Raw genomic sequence first — 25058 nt, forward strand, 5'->3', positions numbered from 1 at the left:
AATAAATGATGTGAAATTTGATTTAGTTTGAAATGCATGCGTAGGTTATAGAAGTAAAATGTGAGTTGACACAAATCACACTTTGGGTTTCTGAATGTATGCTTCCAATAAAACTTATTTCCATGAGCCAATAATAAAAAATAAACAGTGACCTTCCCAGGAAAGTAGTGAAAAATGTTAATGGTTTATCATAGTGTTATTTTTCATGAACAAAGTATATTTTGTAATTCTTTCAGGACATTATAATGTACATATGCCATAGTACATTGCTTGAAAGAGAATTTAGATTTACTTTACAAAAAATTTTTTTTGTATCTATACAATTTGAGAAACATTCTAGCAGTCATTGGTTAAAGATTTCAACAGATTAACAATGGAAAGATGATGTATTTATAGTCAAATTATTTTCTTTGAGGCATATGTCCATCTCCTCTGCAGCGCTAATTATGAAGTCAAGGACAGGTAAATGCATACAGACTATAATTTCTTATTGCGTACTATCTATTTTTACCAGTGCTTCTTGCTTTCTATCTGTTATTACCAGCCCTTGTGTGTGTGTGTGTGTGTGTGTGTGTGTGTGTGTGTGTGTAGAGGGGAGTGGGAACTCAAAATGGACACAGAAAAAAACATTACAAAAACTCTGTCAACCCAAGTGGTATGAGATTTCAAGACTGAAGAATCACAAAGATGTGAATTAATTGTTCACCAGGGCCCTCCAGTTGATTCCAAAGCCCTTACTCTGTATAAAATTCACTACCTTATATAATTAAATTATACAATTCAAAACCAACTGAACTTTTTTTTTCATTCCTGCCAGTGGGATCCAGTTTTCTTCAACTAGAGAAGGCCTAGACTATAGTTTTTGATGAAGAAAAAGCACACATAGGTGTGTATTCACTTTTTTCAGTATGACCCATGATAGCCAGTAAACATCTGCATACCCCTCTGCCGTGTGCATTTTAAAACATGCTATTTCACTGGCTCTTCATTCTCCATGTGTAAGGCAAGCAGGGAAGACATTAAATCCCTACCATATAGATGTGCAAATCAGGCTCAAAGAAATGAAGTATTAGTTACTCGGTGTCACAGCGCCAGGAAATGGTACAGTCAGGGTTGAATCGAAGTCTCTGGACTTCAGATCTAGTGCCTCTCTGTACTAGATCATGCTACAACCTCCTTCGATTTCCAACGGGCTGTGCAAACAGATGTATGAGCTCTACTGCATGAGTAAAAAACATTTCTAATTTTCTATACCGACAAAAGGAATGTGTGCCTAATACAGTCAAGTCTACAGTATAGAAAACGTTCTGATTTGGTGGGCTTTGTTGTTAGGGGGTCTCCCCTAAGCTCCTAGCTGTTACTGATGCAATCTTTGAAAAGGTGCGAAACTTCGAGTCTATACATTATAATTTATAGAAATGGGAATAATACACACTTCCAAGTGTGAATGTGAGCACTGAAAAGAAGTAATGTGTGTGCCTATCACCCCTTCTGGCTCACAGCTTCCTGGTGGAGAGAGCAGTTTCTGTTTGTGAGTCCCCTTGTGAGCGCTGAGTATTCAGAGAACTGAGTTCTAGTTCATAACTATGAACCGAGTCTGTACGGTTCTATAGTGGGACATGACCTAGTTTTGATACATGGGTTCCAGAGAATAATTGATGCAGGTAAACACTTAGGACAACTGTGGATTACATGGGTGTGGGCTGCGGATTACTTAGTTAACGTAGGCAAGGCACTAGTGTATACGTTGTCTTCCCTCTGGTTGCCTTTAATGGCTCAGATGCATAGCTGGATGATCCCACACTATGCCAAGGAAGACCACAACCAAGGGAGACACCTACTTTAGTACATCCATTTTTAGATTTTCCTTAATTTAAACAGTAAGCCACCAAAAGGGAAGAAAGGAAATTCTGAGCTGCTGACAAGTCATTCAATTAGATAGATGGATGAGTCAAGGTCTCTTCCATGTTCTATCTCAAAATATGGATGAAAAGAGGGAAACCCACCCCTGAAGGACTTAAGAGTTCCTTGTTGCTACTTCTCCCCGTTTGATTCATACCCAGACCAAAGGCGGCTCAGAGTGGCGTGATTTCATGCACACTGCCAGCCACATCCACCATGAGTTGACAAAGCCTAGAGTGTCAGACACTGAATCATCACGAGAGCATTTATAATATTAATTAAACCCATGGAAAATTTCAGCTACTGGCTCCTGGAAGAGCAGACATTTAGTGATGTTACTAGAGTTCTAGAAGAACCAGAGTGAATGGGGAAACAGATAGTAGGCTTCGTATTCAGAGGTCAAGAGGAGAACTCCTATAAGCCTGCCACTCTGGAAAGAAAAGCAGAGGTATATTGAATCTTCAAGTGTTCCAGCCACGCAGCTTGGCTGGAACTCCAGCACTCTTGTATCAGGAAATCATTAACTCATTGCCAGGGATCCTTCCCAAAGATGGGATGGATGCTGCTATCTTTCCAGGATTTTTAATCTCTTACCTAGGTATTTGGAGCCCTGGGGCTTTACAGTGTAGTAGTGTCTGGGGTATAATCTACAAACAGGAACAAATAGAGTCTAATAGCTCTGACTCTAACAAATTTGTGCGCTAAACACCAATCTGAAGTTTCTGTTAGTGAGATAAGCATCTCAGAAAGTGTAACTAGGTGCAAAAAAGAAGAACACGGTCACAAAATGGCTAGAGGAGAGATTAGCAGATGAGGCTTACCAAAGAGTGTAAGGGTCCTTCATAATTAGGAGATGATGAGGCCTGTCCTCCGTTTCTAGACCAAACAGCTGTGCCTGCTGGTATTAAAATGGAGATTCCAATGAAATCTATATGATCTGAAAACAATCTCGCAGATATTTTAAACAGTTCTTTTAGAAATCGCGATGCTGATTTTCCTTTGGAAAATTAAGATAAATACATGTAAACCTCCCATACAAGAATTCTGGGACAAGAAAGAAACATTTTCTATTTCAAACTTGACGGGGACTCAGAATTCTCTCAGGCTTCCTCCTAAAAGGGAACATGTAATTGGTTCTGAATTTTAGCTAGAGAAGGGTTCCTACTGCAGAAAAGAGATCACTATGTAGTCAAGGCACTTCTAAGAATGCAAAGGGGGATTCCATCATATCTTTGTGCAAGGCCAGTTTGCAGAGAGAACCAAAATTCTCTCACAATGAAGGACGGCATTGCTACTTGTTTTCAAAATGACCTTTAAGAAGGGATAAGCCTTCCAAACTTTTTGAGGGAATAAGATTAGTTGGCAGTGATCCACTAAACAGGAAATTTAAAAACTCAATATAACAACAATAATAAGTAGTTTCTTCTGAAGAAAAGAATTATTTTGGGATCCGTTAAACTGGATTCCTGCTACAATCTATATTACATGTCTAACCTACGAAACAAAAACCACTTTTACATATAAAATAAAGCATACTCTATGTGGAAACTAAGAAATAATTCAAGAAAGGGGAAAAAATTGTATGGTCTCACTGTAATCTCATGCTCTGGCATGGTTAGCATCTAAAAAAAAATCCTTGCTTCCTGTCATTTCTGGGTGTGCATGTATGTGTATTTTTATGCTAAATAAAAGTAGGATATTTTGTTCAATTACTTTTAGTGATAGGATATGGACAGAACCAGTTATTTCCAGTGTGCAAATAGCAATTTGTCCCTCTATTTACGTCTTCTTAAAGTTCTCTCTTCTTAATATGTGGTCTTTTGTGGTACATTAGCAGGACCCCAAAAGTGGCCTGTTTCTGTGTCTTCCACACAGAGCATGCTGCTCAGGTTTTGGGTGTTGGTGACATTTTCTGGAATGATGTATGCATCATAACTGTCTTCTCCCATCATTAACCTAGAGGTGGAGTGGCAGGATGGCGAGCACTAGATTCTGGCCCGAGCTCTGCTACCGTCACTCATGCAGCCTCATGTACCTTTGTGGTACCCTTCCTGGGCCTCAGTACGCTCATCTGTAACATCAGAGCACCAGACTAAAACAGCTGTTCTCAAACTTTATTATGCTCCTGATCCCCCCCACCCCCCAATTATAAGATAGATGAAATTAGAGCTGCTTTGTTTGCAATGGGGAACCTGGAACTCTCCCGGCTCAGTCTCCCACACCATTTGCCTCGCTGGGCTCAACGCTATCTCTGTCTCTCTCTGGCTCTGGACATTGACACCGGTGATCATTTTCCGGAGCCTAACTGCAAGAAGACTGGCCCAGGAGTATGTAATAATCCTGAACTTTCTGTTCTTTTTCTGTCAAGGGAATGTTGCATGGCTGTTCCATGATCCTCTCAGTATCATCTCTGTGTCCTTTCAGTTTCAATTCTGCCCATTGGTCCCTGTGGACTTGACGGTTCAGCCACCCTTCTCTATTCTGTGACATCCTCCACCCCATGTCAACAGAGGCTCAGAAAAGCCTGAGATTCCATCCCACCTAAGCCATGGCCATCGCCTGTGAAAGCTTCGTGCAGTCCAAAACCGCCTACTCTCTACCAGGGAACCCAGTTTATGACGGGCCATGTGAATGGTGCACGCAGGGAATAACAGAGAGATCGAGGCAGCAGCCTTTAGGCAAGCAACTCCCCTATAAATTACAGTAAGGTCAGGTTTCAATCAGGTACAGATGCAATTCAGTTTCTTTTTTAGAAACCACCTGTCCTTTTTCCCAAGAACAGAGACATGCACCAGATAGGGCCTTCTGGAAGCATTTATACTAGAAGGGCAATGCGCCTCTTAAATGGACCTCTGAAAAGTGAAACATTTTACTCACATAATTCAACAACTTACAGTTTTACTATTTGAAGCCATATTTGAAGTCATTCTAATTTGTTATATTTTAAAGGCAAATATCCCATTTTACTTCACACTCTTACTTCTCAATTTATTTACAAAATTATAGTTCTCCTCAATCATGCCAGTGAGGTGGACTTTAAGAAGGAAATGCAGAAAGTCTAAATTTTATATTCATATTCCTGATTGTATTAACTGGGGTTTCTCATCTTTGGTGTCTTATTAGAATATATTATTCTGTTGACTATTTTCTACAGAGTTAAGAAAAGTTTAAGAAGTTTTCCATATATCTATGTATTCTACAAACATCTAATTTCTAAGAAGAATTTTGGATGTAAATGGCTATACTTTCATATGGCAGTGGAAAAGACAAATCTTTCCATTTTTCTGTTTGGAAATGTTATGTTTTAAGCTTTTAGAGGGAAGCAGTTTCCACCTGCCAGATCAGGAAGTACAAGAGGGAAATCATTCTCATAAACTGGTACCATGATGGGGTTGGATTTAGGTACAGTACCTGAGAGAGAAGGAGGAGAGCCAACAGGAGTTGAAGGGTTTGATGAAAAGCTGTTGTTAGTGTGATCTGGAGAATAGATCTTAAAACAGCGGGGAGAAAAAAAAACACCCTCATTTATTAGGAATAAAGAATCAACAATTTTTAAATGACAAAGTGTCGTTGCAGTTCATCTAAAAATTGCAAGTCATAAAATACATGTAACAATTGACTCTAGTACTAATATTCTAAAACGAAAAAATTAACAATTTCTTTAGTTTTTCAAAATAAGAATTCTGAGCTCATGTAAGGTGGTGGGGAGTATACTGGACTAGGGTCCGTACTCCTTTCTCTCCCATGTCCTACCATGGCCCCATGGCCATGAGTAAGCCACATGAAGACCCTAAGCCCCCATTTCTTCCTCCATCAAACAGGTTAGACAACACCATCTCTACGATCTTTGTCCAATTCCTTCTCCACCATAATTAAGGCATTTAAGGTCAAGGCTTTAGATGCCCAGATTAAGTATAAACTTCTACTCAGGTCACAATGCTAACTCAAACTTATTTTATGCTCCCAATGGGAAGGAGAAACCAACCAAAGAGACAAAATGTTAGAATAACAAATCTCCATTTACAATTGTAAATAATCCTGTCTAGCTTTTGAAGAGAATCCCAGGCATTCACCCTCACACAAATGGAGTGTGCTACTTCGTCACTAGTGAACATGCAAGAAATGATAAATTCTAGCCTCCCGGCAGTGGACAAAGAAACGGAGTCCCCGGGTGCCAATTATGTGACAATTTTTCACAGACCTCAGGTATGGTCATTTTTGTTTTTTCTCCTAAGTGCCTTTCCCAAAGTGTTTTAGAATTGCCCCCCCCCCCCCCCCCCCCCGCAAAGTCAGTCTTAGCTGGTCAATGAGCACCGTACGATTTTAGAGAAAAATAAGAAATCAAGGTAGAAAATCTATGCACCAAAAGGCCCTGACACTATCCACTAAGCCATAACTGAGGACTGCTTGGTGCCACTGTGGGGACCTCAGCTGGAAGGCTCAGCCATTCCCTGGAAGCGTCAGAGCACCCTCCTCAAATTTTTTCAGTAATCATTCTGCGAGAAAGCTAGCATTTCCAGAAATCAAAGCGATTTGCCATTCATTTTCTCCAATTCCAAATGTCCACTTCTGATTAAAGTTCACCCTTCCACAATGGTACATATGAAGTCCAAAGTCAATATTTCCTCACCGAAGCAAGTGCTTTCCCCAGAGCATCTCCAGTCTGGGAGCTGCCTGCTGCCCCGCTTCCTCTATTTGCTGCAAAAACAAAAGGCAGAATATGAAAAACCAGGCAGTGAGACGTCTAACAATTTTCTATTCCTGGTCCATTTACTCACAATTTAATTGCATTTTTAATGCTAATTACAACACATTAATCTTTAATTAGCATTAATTTGTTTGCTGAGGTAGATGTCAAATATATTCATGTTACTTTTTTTGCAGATAAAATATAAACCTGACACCTTGGTTTAAAGATGAAGCGTTTCAGTTGCCAGTGCTTGCCCCCTTCTTGCCCACGAGTAGTTAGTGGAGGACGGTGGGCAGCAAGCGTGAAGGCACACGAGGTTCACTGCTAAGAAGTGTGTACTACATTCAGGCCTCCCAAGTCCTCAAAGTTCGCCTTTTCTATCTCAGAGGGTCAACTGAATCGCCTTCTCAAGTAATTTACGCCTGCTTTCCATCTTTTCAAAAATTTGATACATAGCAAAGCGAGGTGCTCCTCTCGGCAAAATAAAACAGAAAGACTATGATGTCTGGCTTCCTGGGAGAGAAGATACTTTTAATATTTTAAGTTCCCCGTATTCTCCACATACTCAAGTCAGTGTTCACATTAAAAAAAAAAATCTGAACTGCTACGCTACCAGAAATCAACATGATCTCCAATTCCAGAGATAAAATGAGTCTATGTATTCACCAGTGATCTGTGTCATCCTAAACGGTGGTATTTTTAACTACAAAATAGATGAATGGAGGCCTGCTACTCTACGCTGTAGTTTCTGGCATTCGAAGTCTGGAATTCAAAGTCAGCTCTGTTGAACAGTATTAATACAACCTCTAACAACATTTGGCATGTGACATTGATTAAGGCCTGAACATCAGCAAATAAACCTAGTAGTTAAATAAAACCTATTAAACTCCATGGAGGCATCTTTCACTATTTTGTGAAATAAAGAAAGGAAATCTTAAGGCAACTAATTAAAAGGAGAACTTTGTTGCACACAACATAATTAAAAAAAAATTTCCAGCCCTATCTTTGATCCTAGGAAGCACACTTGCTGACAAATATGTCATCTGCTTCTAGGTCTATAAAATGGAGTAGTGGGGTCAGATGTCAAGAGGTTGAATTCTCTGCTTCTCTAGGTTATAATTTCATTCTCCTGACCTCTGCTTAGTATAGTTAAATTATGCTTGCTATTTTTATATATTTATATGGTGGGTATGTCAGTTCAATAATCTTTTGAGGTGTGCTTTATTTGGTTAACAAAACCCATACATGGCCATATTCATTTGTTAATAACTAAAACTGAAAGAAAACTGGTATGTGATAAAAGGAACACAACCACCTTCTGAGAAAACTATTCTGTTTTATATCACAAGTTCATAATACTAAAAGTATATCGGTTATTAGTACTAAGGATGATACGTATAAGTGCATCTTTGAAATGAAGGTCAGACACACAATTGAGCTAGTTGGAACTCACAGGTGCCACTAATCTTAAAAATACTTAAATATAAGAGATAGCTGAAAATATATCCTGTGTGAAAATGAAAATTTCTGCATTGAAGAGTTCTTTAAAAATGAAAGAAAAATTCTAAAGAGAAAATACAGAGAACACTAACATTTTTTTCAGCACGTACTACGATGGTATTTGGGGGCAATTAGACACATTTTTTTCCCCTAGAAGCGATATTATCACAGATACCTAAAAATTAGATTTGTCAAACAAATTTGTGAGCTGCTTGATTAGAAAACAGATCTTTGTGAAATGGAATTTCAGAACCACGTCGGAAAAAATATTATATTCTCTAACAAAAAACCTAAAGCAAACAAGACAAGACAGTGCTTCAATTAGAGAGAAAATTTGCTACAGTAGTGGCTTTCAAAAGATTAAATCTTCCTTTGAACAACTTTAACATGAGGATGACGAATTTTTCAAAATTTATTTTCATAAAAACCAACAGAAAGATTTTAGGGACATTTAAAAAATAAATTATATGCACAGCATAAAATCACACTTTAGGAGAGACAAGATAAGAGCGTTATGATTACTTTTGTACTACACCTTGCCAACTAAACTTTCTATTAGTGCCTGTTCTTATAGAGGGAGATACTGGGACTCAGGAAGTAGAATAAAAACTAGAATCGACTTCTTACCTCATGTTGTCATGAGAATGTTTCAGAAAACTCCAAAGGCTACTCATGGAAGCCACTGATAAGAACAGACTATTTTTTCACATGAAGCCTTTCTACCTTGCAGCAGCTGGAAGGCCAAACCCAAGGGTTTAAATTTCAAAGCAGTTTACTGGGGCCAATTTGCCCTTTCAGTTGGAATGCCTTTTGTTCTGTTCCAGGAAATGTTGGAGAAGACACATTTCCAAGCCCCTAAACACGTTAAGCGACATGGGTCCTTCTCTTAAAGATTTCTCTTTTTGTGGGACTCCTATGTCAAAAGGCATAAATAATCAGAAAGCGAACCGAAATTCTCAAATGGCATAAGTTTTTTTTTTTTTTTTTTATCCTGAGTAGTAATGGGTCGTGTTTGGCAAAACACACTTCTAATCAAACTTTGTGCTCATCGGGTCCACATTATGGCTTTCATGTGATAGGACTCGACTTACTATTCCAGTTTTTGTCAATTCATATTATTAGAAACTGCCAAAATGCTCACGTATAATAGGAATAGTAATAAAAAGTACTGCACCTACTAAGTAAAGACTGGACCGATTTCTTGTTATTTTAGCTCTCATCAATTTCTCGTGCTCAAGAAAACACACACACACACACACACACACACACTCACACAAAATCAGTCTCTAAAGCGGTAAGGTAAATATGAATACAAGATGAGCAGTTATTAAAAGGAACTGCAATTTTGTAGGAGGATTTGAGACTGCCAGCCCCTTAAGCATTATTCAGATGGTTTGAACACAGGTGCGGCTGCTGGCTAGAAGATGGAGCAGAAAGAAGGGTCTGTATCTTCGGTTTCATGTGGGACCACCCTTGGTCTCACTCTCAGCTTTCTGGAAACAGCAATCAATTCCTATTAGAACACACCCTCATCAAAACACCAGGATGAGTGGTGTCTGGGGACTGGCTACTGAAAATCAGAATTTGGAAAATGTGTTATCCCTTTATGTACCCCCATAACCTCAGGCTGGGAATGTTGTGAAGATATAAAAGGAATAAGAAGTATAATGCATACTGTATTTGTCTGAGAGTTGATGACTGCTTTAAAATTTAAGGGTTTTTGAACTGTGTCCAAGTGACCCTCGTGTTATTAAACTATTAGAAATAGCAAAATGGTTCTAAAATGAACCATGGAGTTCATGTCTATAAAGATGACAAAAGGAGGAGTATCTCCAGCACCCCTACTACACACGATTTTAGAATAAAGACTCAAAAATAGGCTACAATGTACTAATTTTTAGCAGGAGGGATTCCTAGGAATTCAAAGGGGGGAGTTGGGTCCCATGACCATGTGCAGGAAATGGATGAGAAGACTTAAATCAAACTGGTTTATTGTTCTCCGTTGGTGGTCTTTGTAACTAAGATACCATGTCACTGCTGGATAAAATCCATATTACTCTTACACTCTGTGCCTGTTCATCACCCAACTGTATTTGAAGGCTCAAGATTCTTAGAAAAGACAAAGTGAATATTATGTGACTACTCTAATAATAAAATTACTGTGAAACCAAGTCCTCAGGGGGAAATGGACATAATGTTTCTACTAGAAAAGCCACATACTAAAATGCATCATGTCATACAAACATGTCATTAGAAGTGAAAGTTGTAAGCCAGATTAATTCAGGAACCAGATAGATATTCCAGGGTAATCTTTAGCATATGTTGCACTAAATCAATCTTGGTAGTCTGTTCCTTCAACACTGTTTGCTTTGAGGTTTAAAAACATGGGAAGTACCATGCATTAGGAAGCAGGCCAGTTAAAGACTAATGGAACAATAATAGTTATTATAACCATTATGTTAGTTTTATGCCCAATTCCCTCCGAGAGGAAGGAAGAGTGTGTAGTCCCAAACAATCAGGGGTCACACCCTGGGAACGTATACAAATGGCGTCTCCCATGGGGAACTGGAGCACTCTTGTCCTTGAGTAATATCAGGGGACCGTGCCAGGCGAGGCAGTACTCTCAAGCCTTTTGGCCCAGAAGACATATTGGACGTTATAGGTAAGAAGGAAATATGTAGATAGCAAAATATATATGGCTGCATCCTCCAGATATTTCCATCCTCTATAAGCTGGCATCTAGTCACTCACGACACTTCCTCTGCGTGCATGCTGGCATGTAGAGGCCCTGGCCTGGACAGCTTCTGATATATGGCCAGGAATACTGCACTGAAAGGGTTTTAGGAATATAGTTCAAAGGCTCTGATGGTGGTAATTCTGGAAGCCCCTGGACTTAGCTCTTCTCTTTAACTGGGTACTATACCTGCTGAACTAGTGAGAATCCATGTTGTGTTCCATGCATTATATTCATAGAATTCCAAGGAGCTTACTAGGCCCTTCCAATTCAGAAATGTCAAATGCAACCTCCAGAGTTTGCTGGCAAGGCTTCAGAGGAAAGTAGTGGACTCTATGCCCCAAGTAAAATAAATTACACTTCTTTTGAAAATCCATGGATGAGTTTGTCTTTCTTAAGCATTTCTCAAAAAATGGTATTGGGCATTAAAGAGCAAAAGCAAACAAAACAAGAAACAGTCATCACTCTGCCCAAACAAGTCATCCGATGCCTCGGTGAGCATCTGCCATCTTTGAAATGCACAGGCCAGAATGGAGGCAAGGGAGCTGATTCCAGGGGGTCCCCTTCTGATGGTTCTAAGCTTGCATCTCACTCCATGTGCATTTTGTCGTTCTATGATCAGTTCAGGATATTCACCGACTGCCAGGAGGACACATTATAACAGGAAGCTCAGAGGTGGGGTAATGATCTCCTCCTGAACTGAAAAAAAGCAGCTTCCTAAGACATCAATGCAATTTATGAAAAGATTGCACTGCCTTGCACTTTTTCACCAAGAAAACTTAAAAAAATGTGATGTCCATGTGTTAGTGCTTGAACCCCATTCTTACAGCATTAGTAGTGCTTACAGTCATTTTCTACAGAATCATGTGTGTAATCTCAAACATGTGTCAGGCTATGTGTTCCCTATTTACCAATTATTTAATTAGCTCTGTTTGTTCTTTGAGATAGAGGCAATGTAATATTTCTTTATTTCCTGCATTTCAGAATGAGTGAGTATATGCCAAATATTTTCAAAAGTCTACAGATGTATCCTATTAATCCATACTGTTTGTTAGGGAAGTATCACTAACATTAGAAGGGAAATCTTCTCTTCTTGTTATACAGACATGCGGCCATTCCTGACTTCTACCACACTCTAAAAATCGACCCAAAGCCTAAGAAAATTGAAGTGGAAATAAACATGAGCTACTCGACAGCGTGCAATATTAAGGCTTATTATCATATTTAAATTTTCCTCTGTATTTCAATGTAAGGAATTGGAGGACGTATTATTTTAAGAAAGAACATCCAGAATATTCTCCCTTAACAAAATCCTAAAGTCTAACTACATTTATGCAAGTTAATAAATGTCTGTTCCTCCAAAAAACTGAATTACCATGTACACTTGTTTCCTGAGAAGATTATAAAGCTTTCTCACATTCTGCTAATAGATTTTGACAAGTATACTCATGATCATGGGCTAATTTATATAATAAAGTTATTCTTAAAAACCCTTTTCTGGGTTCCAGAAATCTCATACTTTCCCCTTTAAAATTATGGCTCTTTTATTATTGTTGAGACCCTCCCTCCTCTTTAAACAGGGCCCTGTGGTGTATATAACAAGTTCACTCCGTCTTTAGTGTGTGGTTGAGCCTGTTAGCATGCAGAAGTCACCTACTGCTCCCTTGCCGCCCAGACCAAATGAAGGACAGCAGACATTCCTGTTCATCCACAGGCTAATGATGAGTCAACTATCTTAAATAAAGCAAATCTCATTCCCACTGAGACTTGTGGGCATCCTAACCACAGCTCATAGAGAATGATTATTCCATTTCAAAATATCTCTTTCTTCCCAAGTTGGGGTACCTCTCTCCCAGAAAGACTGTTTTGTAGACCAATCAACAAAATTTTTTTCAAACAATGCCCAAGCATGTTTTCCTCAACTCGAGCTTTTGCTCCACCTTTATACCTTCCTAAAAAAGAAAATTACTCAAACCACAAGTAGACAGGAAATCTGCCGTGTAAGAGGATGAATGACCGGTCATCCTTCTTTATAACGAGACCTCATGACTGCAGAAAGGGGCTTTCCATTTGTCAAACCACATTGAAGTGAAATATGCTTTTCTCACCCTTTCAGTTCTGCACTTCTTTCTTTCTTCTTGTTTTTCAAATCTGCCAAAACTGCATTGATAGCCAACCCAACTTCCCCATGTGACCTCTGTCCACTCCTCTCCAAGGTCAAACTGATGCAACACATTTGTAAATGCTTTGTTATGAAAAGTTACGAAAATGGAAACTCTTGTAAATTTGCTTCTTACTGAGACATGATAGTGAAGGGCTGCGAGGTGGCTCATCTCAAGTGTGAAATACATTACTGAATAAGCAGGGAGTGTATTATCTAGGCAGAATTATATTTGCAACATTTCAAAGCACATCTCTTCCCTTTCATCAAAAACTCTCCCACATAAGTGATTCACACCACTTTCCTAACTCCTATGGACTCTCTAAAGAAAATGAAAAACTGCAGAGAGCTAAGGGGAATAAACAGTAGGATTATTGTCACACATTCTTCTCTCTAAAACATACAGCTAATGTTCTCTTCTCATTGGGGGCCCACTGGAAGAAATCATGAGGCCAAGCAAGGTGTGAGTTTGAGCTAGGACCAGAACAGTGGCGACCAGCGAAGTCTAAGGTTTTAACAAGACCCCAGAACATCAGGCTGTGTGATTCCTATGAACGGCAAAGTTGTTAAAGGCAGATTCAGAAGGGGGTGGCTCCCTCCTCCCCAGCCTGGACTCTTTCCTCTGGGGGCAGTCGGACACCTGCCTAGCTCCTCCTTCCAGGAGGGAGTCCTGGTGGGAGGAATCATCTGTCTGGAGAGAGAATCACAATGGACATCATGAGAAACCAGAGGATGACGGTTTAGTTCACTGGGAAGCAGCACTCTGCTTGGGCCTCAATTCATTAGTAAACCTGCTTGAGAAATGGCAGTGAATCATTTCTGGCCCTGATGCCCATGCATTGCCTCTGCAATAAGTAACCAAATGCTTCTTCCCCTCTGAAGGATTCCATGATGCCACATTCTCCAGTAGGTGAAGCCATCTAGTTATTAATAACCCGCATGAATTTCACAGGAACTAGTCTTTGGAAGGCTCTGATATGTCATGGTTAAGAGCTTAGCACAGTGACTAGATTTGGGAAGTGGTCAATAACTACTACTGAGCTAACTTGCCCCTATCTGACTAGTCTTCAGTGGTTTGTCTTATAAAAGTTCACTTTGCTCAGAAAGTGTGAGAAGCAAGGTAGTTTCAGTCTATTTAAACCTTTGTTTCATCTAATAACTCACAATGAACCAAGTAGCCAAATATCAGTTTCTTGTGACCAAAAAAGTGATTATAGACAAGCCAATGACTATATCTGTTTAGATGTTTAGATTGAACTAACAATACATGTTAGTTCATGTATTTTCTTTTTTTTAGTTCATGTATTTTCATTCAATTATGTGACAAATATTCATTGCCTGATTGCTATTCAATTATGAAGAGAAAAAAAGAGGTCCTCTTATTAAACCCTGACCTTGATGGTCGGGTCAGAATCGATATTTCTATGACTCACCCATTATACTGTCTGTCCCGTTGGCAGGAGGTGTACAGGAAGAGGTGCTGTAATGGTTTGTGCCACTACGGTGGAAAGTGGACATCGGAGGAAGACTGGAATTGATGTCTGCTGAGGAGTGTGATGGATAGCTCTGTAGCAAAAAGCAAAAAAAAAAAAAAAGAAGAAGAAGAAGAAGAGGCCACATTCAACCATGAAATATTTAGTGGGTTAGGTTTCTAATACTCCTTTTGGAACTCTTCATTTTGCAACGGAGACAGCCTTTAGAATTTCAAAATATCCAAGAATACATCTTGCTTAGATCTGACAGCTTTCATTTTTCACATAATAAAATACAAAGACTCATAGTTGGTTTGGGTTTGCATCAAATGCAGAAGAGTACAATGGCAATATAGGACAGTGAGAAAAGATCACAATCTCTAAATCTAACAATTATTGCTTAAAAGTATCTCTGAGTGTCAGCAACATAAAAGACCATCTCTATTGTAATTTTTTGGTGTGAACTATTGATCAAGTAAGAAAGATTCCATGATACAATGAATAAAACAATATTGTGACCTGTGGGGTTGACATTACACTTTATCCTGGACTTTCAGACACTAAATGGCAAAGAGCAGCCAGTCTTAAATCCTCCTCCTACAAAACTGGGCCACCTTTCTGAATTCTAGAATGAACAGAATGGTCAATTAAAAACTTAAAAAGTAACAATGATTAAGTATCTCTCTAAAGCATCAATATGTAAAGCCTTAAATCAACAACTATTTTGAATTACACTGGAATGAATGAACTCAGAAGCACTGATTTGAGTTTTCTTTATGTGTCCTCTTCATTAGCAATCTTCTAGATACCTGACTATGAAGAAAGAACATCTTTACAGAATCATAGGTTTTAAGGTTTGGCTTTGAGTTAAATTATTATTCTAAGTTGGCCAAATACGTTGCTTTTCTTGGGATATATCACAGTGCCCGTAAGATAGCAAATTAGTTGCTACCAATCCATCTGCTTGGGAATGAGCAGATCACTAACAGGGACCAAAAGATATCGAGCTATTTTCATTCTCAAGATAAAAAAGTAGCTTTAAAAAGTTGTTCTTATAGGTATTTGAATGTGTTACAGACAGACATGTAAAACTATTTTGGCTAAAACTGATTTTTTCTTACATGTACTATATATTAATCAACTATGGATCTTTATTAGATCATTAGTGGAGATTCGATTAAAATTAGAGATCGAATATGATGCTAAAAGTCAGGGGTGCTTAAAGCCCAGGCATTTATTCATAGGAGTGAAACCCTGGTGTCTTGGTATTTCTGTATTAATTCTGTGAGGCCCATCTTGTGTTCCACCTCTTCCTTTAGTATTCCTTCCTACTTCCAACTCTTGCACAATCTCTTCTCTCTGAATCCCTAATGTGCTCACATTCTGCGTTGTGCCATTTGACAATTATATGCTGCCTGTCATTGCTTTCTCTTTCAAGGACATTTCTACCTATACTGTAAACTCTTTAAGGGAAGGGAATAGAGCATAGACTTCTGCATCCCACAACTTATGGCTGAGTGCTGAACACATAATTATTCTATATCCTCAATGAACCACTGGCTATTGGTCGGCGTGTAATAAATAGTGGATTGCAATACTACTTAATTGAGAGAGAACTAAACGGTCTAGAAAATGAACCTACATTCTGCCAATGACATGGTGGATGCCTTTGCCAATATGACCCCTATGCACTAGAAATAGTCCAACTGAAAGGTCAACTTCAGTGAAAAAAGTTGAGATGAAACCCTTAAATCTTTCCAACTTCCCAAGAATGCCTTTCAAACCTTTTAATTTCATGGACCTCTGTGCTTGACCAAAAAATTCCAAGCAGTCCACAAATTCTTTTTCCAAAAAAACAAAGATAGAATGGGCCCATTCCCTACTACAGCTAATCCATAAGACTGGATGAGCCACGGACACCAGTCTTAGAACAACGATTTCTGCTTGACAGCTAAACACTATAATAAAGTAGAGAAAGAGAAACTGAATATAGAAGGAAACTGAAAGAAAGAGATGGTTTAGCTTCATTTCTACATAGTGCTAATTCTGTGTTGAGTTTCTGAAGAATAGAGAAACTGTATATAAATCAGTCCCAGATATGCAAACACCAAAACAGAGGAAAAGAATTTTGAAAAATACTTATATGACTCTATAATCACAGAGTGGAACAGGAAAAAGATTTCCACATCAGGGAGGACTTCTAGACACTTTTAATATGGTGCAAAATGAGCAGTCATTCAGGGTTTAATAGACAGAGGGATAATACTGAGTTTAGAGAATGACAAGAAAAGTTCTTCCCTGAAAATTTTAATGGGGAAACCAATGCAATCCATGTCATTTTTAGAGACTCACAGAAAATAGGATGCTGAAAGAAGTTAATGAGATTTATAGCCACATTATTTTATAAGGAAAAGTATCTTGAAAACTACTGTCACTCAGAGATGTAATAAATACACTCCAGAGAATATCACTGGTGTGTGAAGTATGTCTCTTTTAGAGTACGTAGGAACCAATGATGAGAGATCCCCTCAGCCTCTCTTCCTCCGGGTCCTGATACTTCCTGCCCTGCTTGCTACACATGGAATGGGGAGTTTGAGAAAGTATAATGGCTTTACATGCCCACTATTTAATTATTTTTACTGATGCCCAATTATAGCATATTTGCAGCCTACTGACAGAGTAATGAGTATTGAAAATGTTTCTATTTGTGATATTTTTATCAGCCTATGGGCTGATAATTCAAGGATTAGAAAACACAGCAATTGGTGGCACATACCAACAAAAAAAATCATGCTTTGGGCTCAGGCAAGATTTCACAACTTTGGCACCGTTAAAGTTTTGTGCCAGATGATTCTTTGCTGTGGGGGGCTCTCCTACGCACTGTAGTGTGTTTACCAGCATCCCTGGCTTCTATACGCTGGATTCCAGTAGGGCTTACCAGCTGTAACATCCAAGAACATCTTCGGACTTTTCCAAATGTTCCCTGAGGGGGTAAAATCACACCTGGCTGAGAATCACTGGGGTAAGGGTTTATGTTACAAGAAAAGGACTTCTTTTATAATAAAACTTCAGACTCCTAGGACTATTTTCAACGTGTGGTGCAAAGACCATGCCTAAACCATGCCAGGCAGGGATGCTACCTGCTTCTAAACAGAACTCTGCCAACATTAAGTCTTCTACAACAACCCATTCCAAAGCTTAACCACAAACTCCATTCTTCAGAGTGATTCTGTGTGTACACCTGTGACATCAGAGTGATTAGCTGTGGGATTGTGTTGTAGAAGCTGAGGCTGTAAAGGGGGATTTAAAGAAGCAAAATTGGTGACTTGACAGTTGCTACTGAAATGTGTAGGTTTTAGGCTTTATAATTATAGACCCTATGACAACAGAGGATAAAGCGATGAAGACCATAATGTTTCTAAAATATTGTACCTTTTGGGCAGCCTGGGTGGCTCAGCGGTTTAGCGCGGCCTTCAGCCTGGGGCGTGATCCTGGAGACCCGGGATTGAGTCCCATGTCAGGCTCCCTGCGTGGAGCCTGCTTCTCCCTCTGCCTGTGTCTTTGCCTCTCTCTCTCTCTGTGTGTCTCTCATGAATAAATAAAATCTTTAAAAAATGTTTAAAAAATAAAAAAAAATAAATAAAATAAAATAAAATATTGTACCTTTAGAGACAATACTAATTTGTCTCTAATACAAGGAAAATGCTCTTTCTTCTAACCAAACTATTCCTTTATTCTGTGTAAGACTGGCCAAAAGCTACAGGCAAAAATGAGGAACTACCACTATTTCCAAGTGAAAGGACCCTAACTGCCTATTGCATACCCAAATTACTCTCCATCAGTGTCAGATTTCTGAAAGACATTGCAGCAAGAGATTTTCAAATGGTTAAACTGAAATTACAATGATTACTAGAAATAATAATCCAACAGTTTCCCTATCAGTGAGAAAATTCATTAGGATACATTACCAGATACCTAATTCATTTACCATTTTTTTGAAACAAACCCTTAATCTCTAAGATCTGCTAAATAATCATATTAAGAATGAAAACTCCATGTTCTGTGTTGGATAAATGACATTACAAATACAGCATCTGATACAACCTGTTGGGTTTTTCCTTCGAAATAATCTTTCTTCCTGGTTGATAACACTGTTTTGGTATTTAAGGTTTTCAGCATTTTTTTTTTCTAAAAGGAATGTAACTGGTTCCCTTTTTAAAATTACACTTTTTATGCATGGGAGCACATTTTAAAGATACCTCCGCCCATGCAGTGAATTTGACTGGGATAAAATCAAACCACCTACATCAAAATTCTAGAGCATGATGAGGAAAGAGAGAAAGGAATATAGGAAGAATGAAAATATGTCAAAAGAACAACTCTTAGAAGGACCAATATTCCATGTTAAATGTTAGTACACTGCCAAAAGCTTTTATTTGTAATCAAAATTTTCCTTGCTTATAGGACACATGTAGCTTTGATCATGAGTTCCTTAGAGAAATACAATGTGATGAAGGGGAAATAAAGATGTTGGTCAAGAAGAAATTCTAGTTGATACTTCTCAAAGCTTTCTCTCTAAGACCTCAAAGTAGGAATTGGAAGAAGATAAAATTTGCAAGTAAATCATTTGCTACTTACTGAAGATGTGCTGAAATTTGAGATAGTTTGATGGACATATTCAAACTTGGCAGATGATATAAAAAGGCCTATTCCATCTCCATCATTTGCCTCTCATTAACAGCTAACTGACCACAGTGTCTCTATCACCAGAACTAGTTAAATAAGTATTTCCAAGGATATCAGAAACCGTAACTTCTGGAATGTTTTATTTTGTCAGAGTAGAATATAAGTCACCTTTTCTATGCCTCTAGCAGTGAAGAAAAGAGAGGAAAGACTACAGAAATCCAGAAAGTCCTATTTCCTATCGCAGAACAGAGAAAGACACATGAACCTGGGTATCAGGAGAAGAAAAAGGGACAATTTCAAGATGAAGAGTAGTGACACTAGGACCACGTTATCATGCCCTTTTGCATTTGTAGAATTACAGCTTCAAACATTTTTTAAAGCTATTTTACTGCACAAGGGCTTCAGTTCCATCATACCTCCATCGCAAACCTAACCATGATCTTCATGTAATGCTAGACTTAAGTTCCTACGAGGATTCTGGGCTGTGGGGGTTTTTGAGGCTGGAAAAGATCAGATGAACTTCCTTCCTCCAAGATGAAGGGACACACTAGGATGGATGAGTGTAGGTGATGGGCAGAGTGGACACTTCAGTAATGAAACAGGATAGCATTCTAGAGCTCAGCAGTTTTCAACCGAGTGAGGCAACAGAGCATCAGTGGGAGGTTCAGGGGTGTGTAATTACAACTAAACCACTAAAAACTGGGAATCTGATCTATACAGAAACCCCATGGTTCCTGTGACTAGTGGAGTATATGGGAAACAGGAACTCTTTCCTTTGGGTGTGGCACCCTGGGTCGAAGCTGTCACCAGGGACAGAAGCCAATAAGGGGAAGTGGAAATGCACATGGGACATACAGGCCACCTACTCCCAGGGTACCGACGGTCACTCTGCCCCCTGCAGTATATTCTTCAAAACTACAGACAGCAAATAAAAGACAAGGATCCACCATAGCTGAAACTGCACAACTCAAATATAGTGTGTATTTATGTTGGAAAGGGGCTAACATTGTCGTCAAGAAAGCACGGAACTAAACACCGTCAGCAGAAGAACAATGGCGAAGCGAAGCTGGAAGGGCTTACGGAGGCGATCTCATTCAGGTAGGTCTTTGATCACAGAAACAAGATAACTCTAAGAATAATGAGCGTATGCCACTTTTACATTCATTACAGAGTCCTGCGTCCATGCATGGAAAGGCCGAGAATGAGACTTTGTAAACTAGCTGTGTGGTCCCCATAACCACGCAAGGCTGCCTTACCAAGCGTTCGTGTGGATGCAGGCTACAGTAGCTGCTAGACTGTGGAATATGAGAAGAACTGCCCAACATTCCTCCGTAGCCAGGCTGATTCATCCCACTGGAGGAGCTCCAAGGGTCACTGCTGTGATGGCCATCTGTAAAGGACAAAGACAACCATGACTTTTGGGAGGCATTCAGCCTTGCCCTACAGAATAGGGGTTTTTCATATACTTGAAAATGGCTACCCGTTGTGTATTCATCTTTGCGCTGCTTCGCCAATTACATCAGAAGGCAGTCATCCTTCTTTTTTCCCAAGTGGCTCTATATTGCCAAACAAATGTAAACATTTACCATAGGCAGTGTCCTTAGTGAAAATTCAGCTCCAAAAGAACAACAGAACACATTTCTACATAGAATTATGTCAAGTCAGCCAGGTAAGTGATACTAAAGAAAACATTTCTTTGAAGTCCCCCAACCTCTTTTTCTATGAAAACTAACAGCTAAATTGTTTCTAAATTCTGTGATGAAAAGAAAATACTTGACACATTATAGAGCTGACCAGTTTACAGGTTTTAAATGCATATGAAGAAGTAAGAATGAGAAAGAACATCTCAGATTTAAAAGATCAGATTTCTGTAACATATAGGATAGATTTAAAGTTGAAATTATGTTATGATTTATAGGGAACAGTAGTCTCAGATATGTAGTTCTGAGTTTTCTTAACTTCTATTTTTTTTTTTTTTTTGGTGCGTAGTCCTATAGTGTCTTAAGCCTCTGGTAGCAACTGAAAGGATGCACACATATCGTAAGGTAGATATTACACTAGAGAAATTTTGAGAGGGTCTGGATTTTATAAAATTATAAGTTAATATAAGTTAAAAAGAAGCTTAAAATGATGTGGACCTTATATGAATACCTTTTGATATTAAGCTAATCTTTTGTTACTGTCATATTAAAAACATTTTTATAGATTCTTTTTCTTCTCTGAGTCTATTGGCCTAGAAGTTACTATTAGGGATCACTGATGTTTGGTTTGGGTTTCTTAAAACAAAGGTGGTTGGTAGGGGTGGGGTGGGTGGGTGGGAATCTGTGTTGTTGAATTCAAATTTTCCCTTCTTTCAGTAGTTTAACAGAAATTACTGAACACCAGTTGAATAACATGCCATCAGCTAGGTGTTCACAGCACAGCAGGTACTGCCTCCTTGAAAATAAGATTATTTTCACTGTATATATCATGTAATAAAGGCGTTTTGAAAATTTAGGCAATGGGCAAGTTAAATCCGACACTATTTACCACAAAGCTTTTTTTTCACTGAGCTTTTAAATCTAGGAGTTAGAATTCCAAAAACTGGAATAGTTTTAGGACAGGGAGGAATGATCAATAGATTTCTCAAAAAAAAAAAAAATCTTGTCCGTGATTTCGAAAACTTAAGAGTTTTAATTAGAAGATGGAAATTCAAGTGAAAAATAAGAGGTCACATGGCAGTGAGTTTAAAATATTCAGACTGACAGTCTCTGAATATCTTTCACCCAAACCATATGATTTTTAAAGACCTGAATCTTCAGGGCACTATGCACCCATCACTAAAGAAGCTGATGTGAAACAGGATCATGAGGTTCTGTTTCTGTGATCATTATGGGAAAACATAGGACTTTCAAAAAGTTATTATTCATGTACTTAAGACTTAGTCTTCAAATTGTGGAAGTTTAGATGTCACCTTAAATTCAAATATGAAATTAAGGCCCTAACATTTCAAATAGTTGGCGTCTATGACAAACAAATTAAGAATATGTATCATTGAATGAGAGTCTCCTGAAACATTCTGACAACATGATGCACTATATGGAAATACATTTAGGATTTGTTAACACAGAACACTCTACTCAATGCAGACTTATAAAAATACATACTTTACATAAATTATGCTTTTCACAGTAAATTAATATTTATCACATCCCATGATCTTGGCATAATGTTGTTTTGAGAGAATGGAATTAGATGTGTGCAAATTAATTGTGCTCATCATAAATGTCAACCCGATTTTTTTTTTTTTTTGCTTTTCTGGGTATTCATATGCAGAAAAGCAAGTTTGTTCCCCATATTCTGTGTGGTCTGCTGTGGAGAACAGCCTACTGTTTTAATCTACCTGACCTCCCACATGGTGTGCACAGTTTAAGCAAGCACCTTCCTGAAAGCAGATAGAAGAAATCTATCCTGTCAATTTTCTCAGTGAAAATCTGCTTTGCGTGATGAATCCTTGAATTGACAATCTCCATAAGCACCGCTAGCATAGTGCCTCTGACTGGTTGCAAAAGAAGGGAGCTGATGCCCAAGTGGCTGCTGTTTACAGCTAAAGGGTATGATAAGCCTTTTGTCATGGCCCAGGACGCCCTCAAGTGACATACCCTGCTGGGTCCCTTTGTGAGTTCCACCTAGGACAGGTCACAAAGATAAAGGACTCTTATGAACCTGAGCTCTATTATGTGCAGAACAAATTGTCTCCATTCCCGCGAGACCCATTTGATTTAATTTTATAGATTTTCCATGGAATTTCACATGTGAACTAGCAACTGGAAAAAGCTAATACTCTGAAGGGCAAGAAAATAAGTCCCTTTTAATCAGGATGATTTTGAGTATGTCTGCTGCAAGCTAAGTGAGACACCAAGCTGCTCCCCAGTTGCTTGCTCCTCCAAGGGTGCTCCCTTTCCCATGACATGGCCCTTCCTAGATTATCAGAAGGAAATCCCATGGCACTTGGCCAAGGCACACTCAAAAGAGGTTTTCACACCCAGGCAAAAGAGTTCAAAGTTCTACATACAGGTACAGGAGTTCTTGGTAAATCCCACGTCTAAATTTCAGAGTATTAGCCTGGCAACAAGACCATCATATTTTGACAGTAAGTGCCACAGGCTTATCCAGGAGGAAGTCTTAGGTGCATCCTCTGGACAGTCTATTGTAACAGGCAGCTGTTGTCTTTCTACTATTCCAGCCTTCTCCACGCAGCAGAAAGGAACCGTGCTACCATTGGCCAGATTGTAAGCTCGGGATGGGGGTGGGGAGGCGCACATCCAAGTACATTCAATTAAATACATGGCACAATTAAAAGAATAAATATATTTCATTCACTGTGAAACTGTAATTTTCAAAATTTGTCTGGGACAAAAGCTGGGTCTTTTACCCTAAAGCAATAAGCATGCTGACGTGGAGCTTTTGCTGTGTAATGAAATAATATTCTGGTCCTGAGATAGATTACTTCATTTTAAATGGGACTCTTGTTCTTACCTATAAATTAGTAAGTGGCTGAAATTTTTATATGAAGTTATACATAAGGACAATTTGTTCTCAGTTGGCTAAATCCAGGATGCTCAAAATACACACTGAACCCAAACACTTCTAAAAATACACACGTTCTTCTTGGGGAGAGAAGGAGCCGAAATGATCTGTCATGGAAGACGGTCCCCCAAGAAGCGTCAGTTCCAAAGGAAGTCAACCAGTTTGATGTTAACTCATCATTGCTCAAGGGGCTTTGATTTAAAAAAATAAGTCTGAGTAAAGTTTTAATTAACTGATTAATTTTTAATGAATCTGATGCCTAAAAAGGGCATGACCTTCATGTTCTCCCCTGGCCTCGTATTCCACTTCTTATCCGTTCAGCAGTCTTTCCCCCCATATATGACCTGAGAAGACCCAGGGAGACTCTGTCCACTGGATTTCCCCGCAGAAGTGGCCGCATCTTACCCTGCATGAAGAAGGAGCTAGGGAAAGTGCTGGCTGCTGGTTTCGAGGAAGGGTAGCCTGGCGAGTCCCTATTGTAGTCGGCAGTGCTTGCTGATGGAGCATAAACCTGAGGAAGGAGAGACAATTTAGTTTTGCTGGCTGCATTGACCAAAGCACCTCAAGGTCCATTACTTTATAAGAAGCAGGCACAAAATGCTAAATTTCTACCATGCCCTTTCCAAATCTGATCAAACCCTAGAACACTGCCCCTTTCAGAATACAGAAGAACAAAAAACAACAACAAAAATGCTGAGTATATTGGTGTGACTGGAAAACCAGCAGGGGGGGTTCAGGGGTGGGCGGATATTTTCCAGTCTCAGGCAAGAATACTGCAAATTACATCTAGTTAAATATATTATATAATACCCATAGGGCTGTCCTGTCCAAGCATCTTTTTTTTTTTTTAAACCTATATGGCCTCTGAGCACATGAAAGGTGCAAACAGAAGGGCACACATCAACCCTCTTCTTTTTACTTCATCTTTCAATTAAAATGTTCATTTCTGAGAGAAAGACACAGAGAAAACGAATGCACTATCCAGACCACAGAAAGTGACAAATACATCTTGGAATATTAAATTCCCATAGTGTCAGCTTTTTGCAGAGATGCATGAAAAAGGCCATTAAAAGCCCAGATCTACATAGACCACCAACAATCAGTACGTACACAGGAGGGGGGGGGGAGCACTTCTTTATAGTTCTTATTATATTTGTGTGTGCAATAAACTTAAAAAAAGTGTGCCAAAATCCTACTTTACTGAACATTCGCTTACTAATACTCTTGAGACTGGGGGAACCAGTCCCTTATAAAAATAGCCTGTGTATTTTCTTGTTTATGTTTCCTCTAAAGAAGACAGCATAGTAGAAAAGCATAAATTCATAAGGTATAGTTTAACTTTAA

The 25058-nt window shown here is 38.9% G+C and overlaps 1 protein-coding gene across 50 annotated transcripts in view; it reads right to left on the reverse strand.

Annotated features, from left to right (window-relative positions):
* The window catches only part of TCF4 (transcription factor 4), a 354790-nt gene that overhangs the window by 26804 nt on the left and 302928 nt on the right, over positions 1-25058 (reverse strand). For 34 of the 50 annotated variants that reach the window (XM_072757926.1, XM_072757915.1, XM_072757923.1 and 31 more), the window contains 6 exons: positions 24120-24225; positions 20402-20535; positions 14421-14553; positions 6533-6600; positions 5314-5392; positions 2724-2800 (listed from right to left, as the gene is read on the reverse strand). In XM_072757926.1, the coding sequence (XP_072614027.1) occupies positions 2724-2800; positions 5314-5392; positions 6533-6600; positions 14421-14553; positions 20402-20535; positions 24120-24225 (597 nt within the window). The remainder of the gene's footprint in view (positions 1-2723; positions 2801-5313; positions 5393-6532; positions 6601-14420; positions 14554-20401; positions 20536-24119; positions 24226-25058) is intronic. The other 16 variants (XM_072757919.1, XM_025997652.2, XM_072757906.1 and 13 more) reach the window with 1 other exon arrangement.

Source organism: Vulpes vulpes, chromosome 5, assembly GCF_048418805.1.
Source record: "Vulpes vulpes isolate BD-2025 chromosome 5, VulVul3, whole genome shotgun sequence".
Classification (NCBI taxonomy): domain Eukaryota; kingdom Metazoa; phylum Chordata; class Mammalia; order Carnivora; family Canidae; genus Vulpes; species Vulpes vulpes.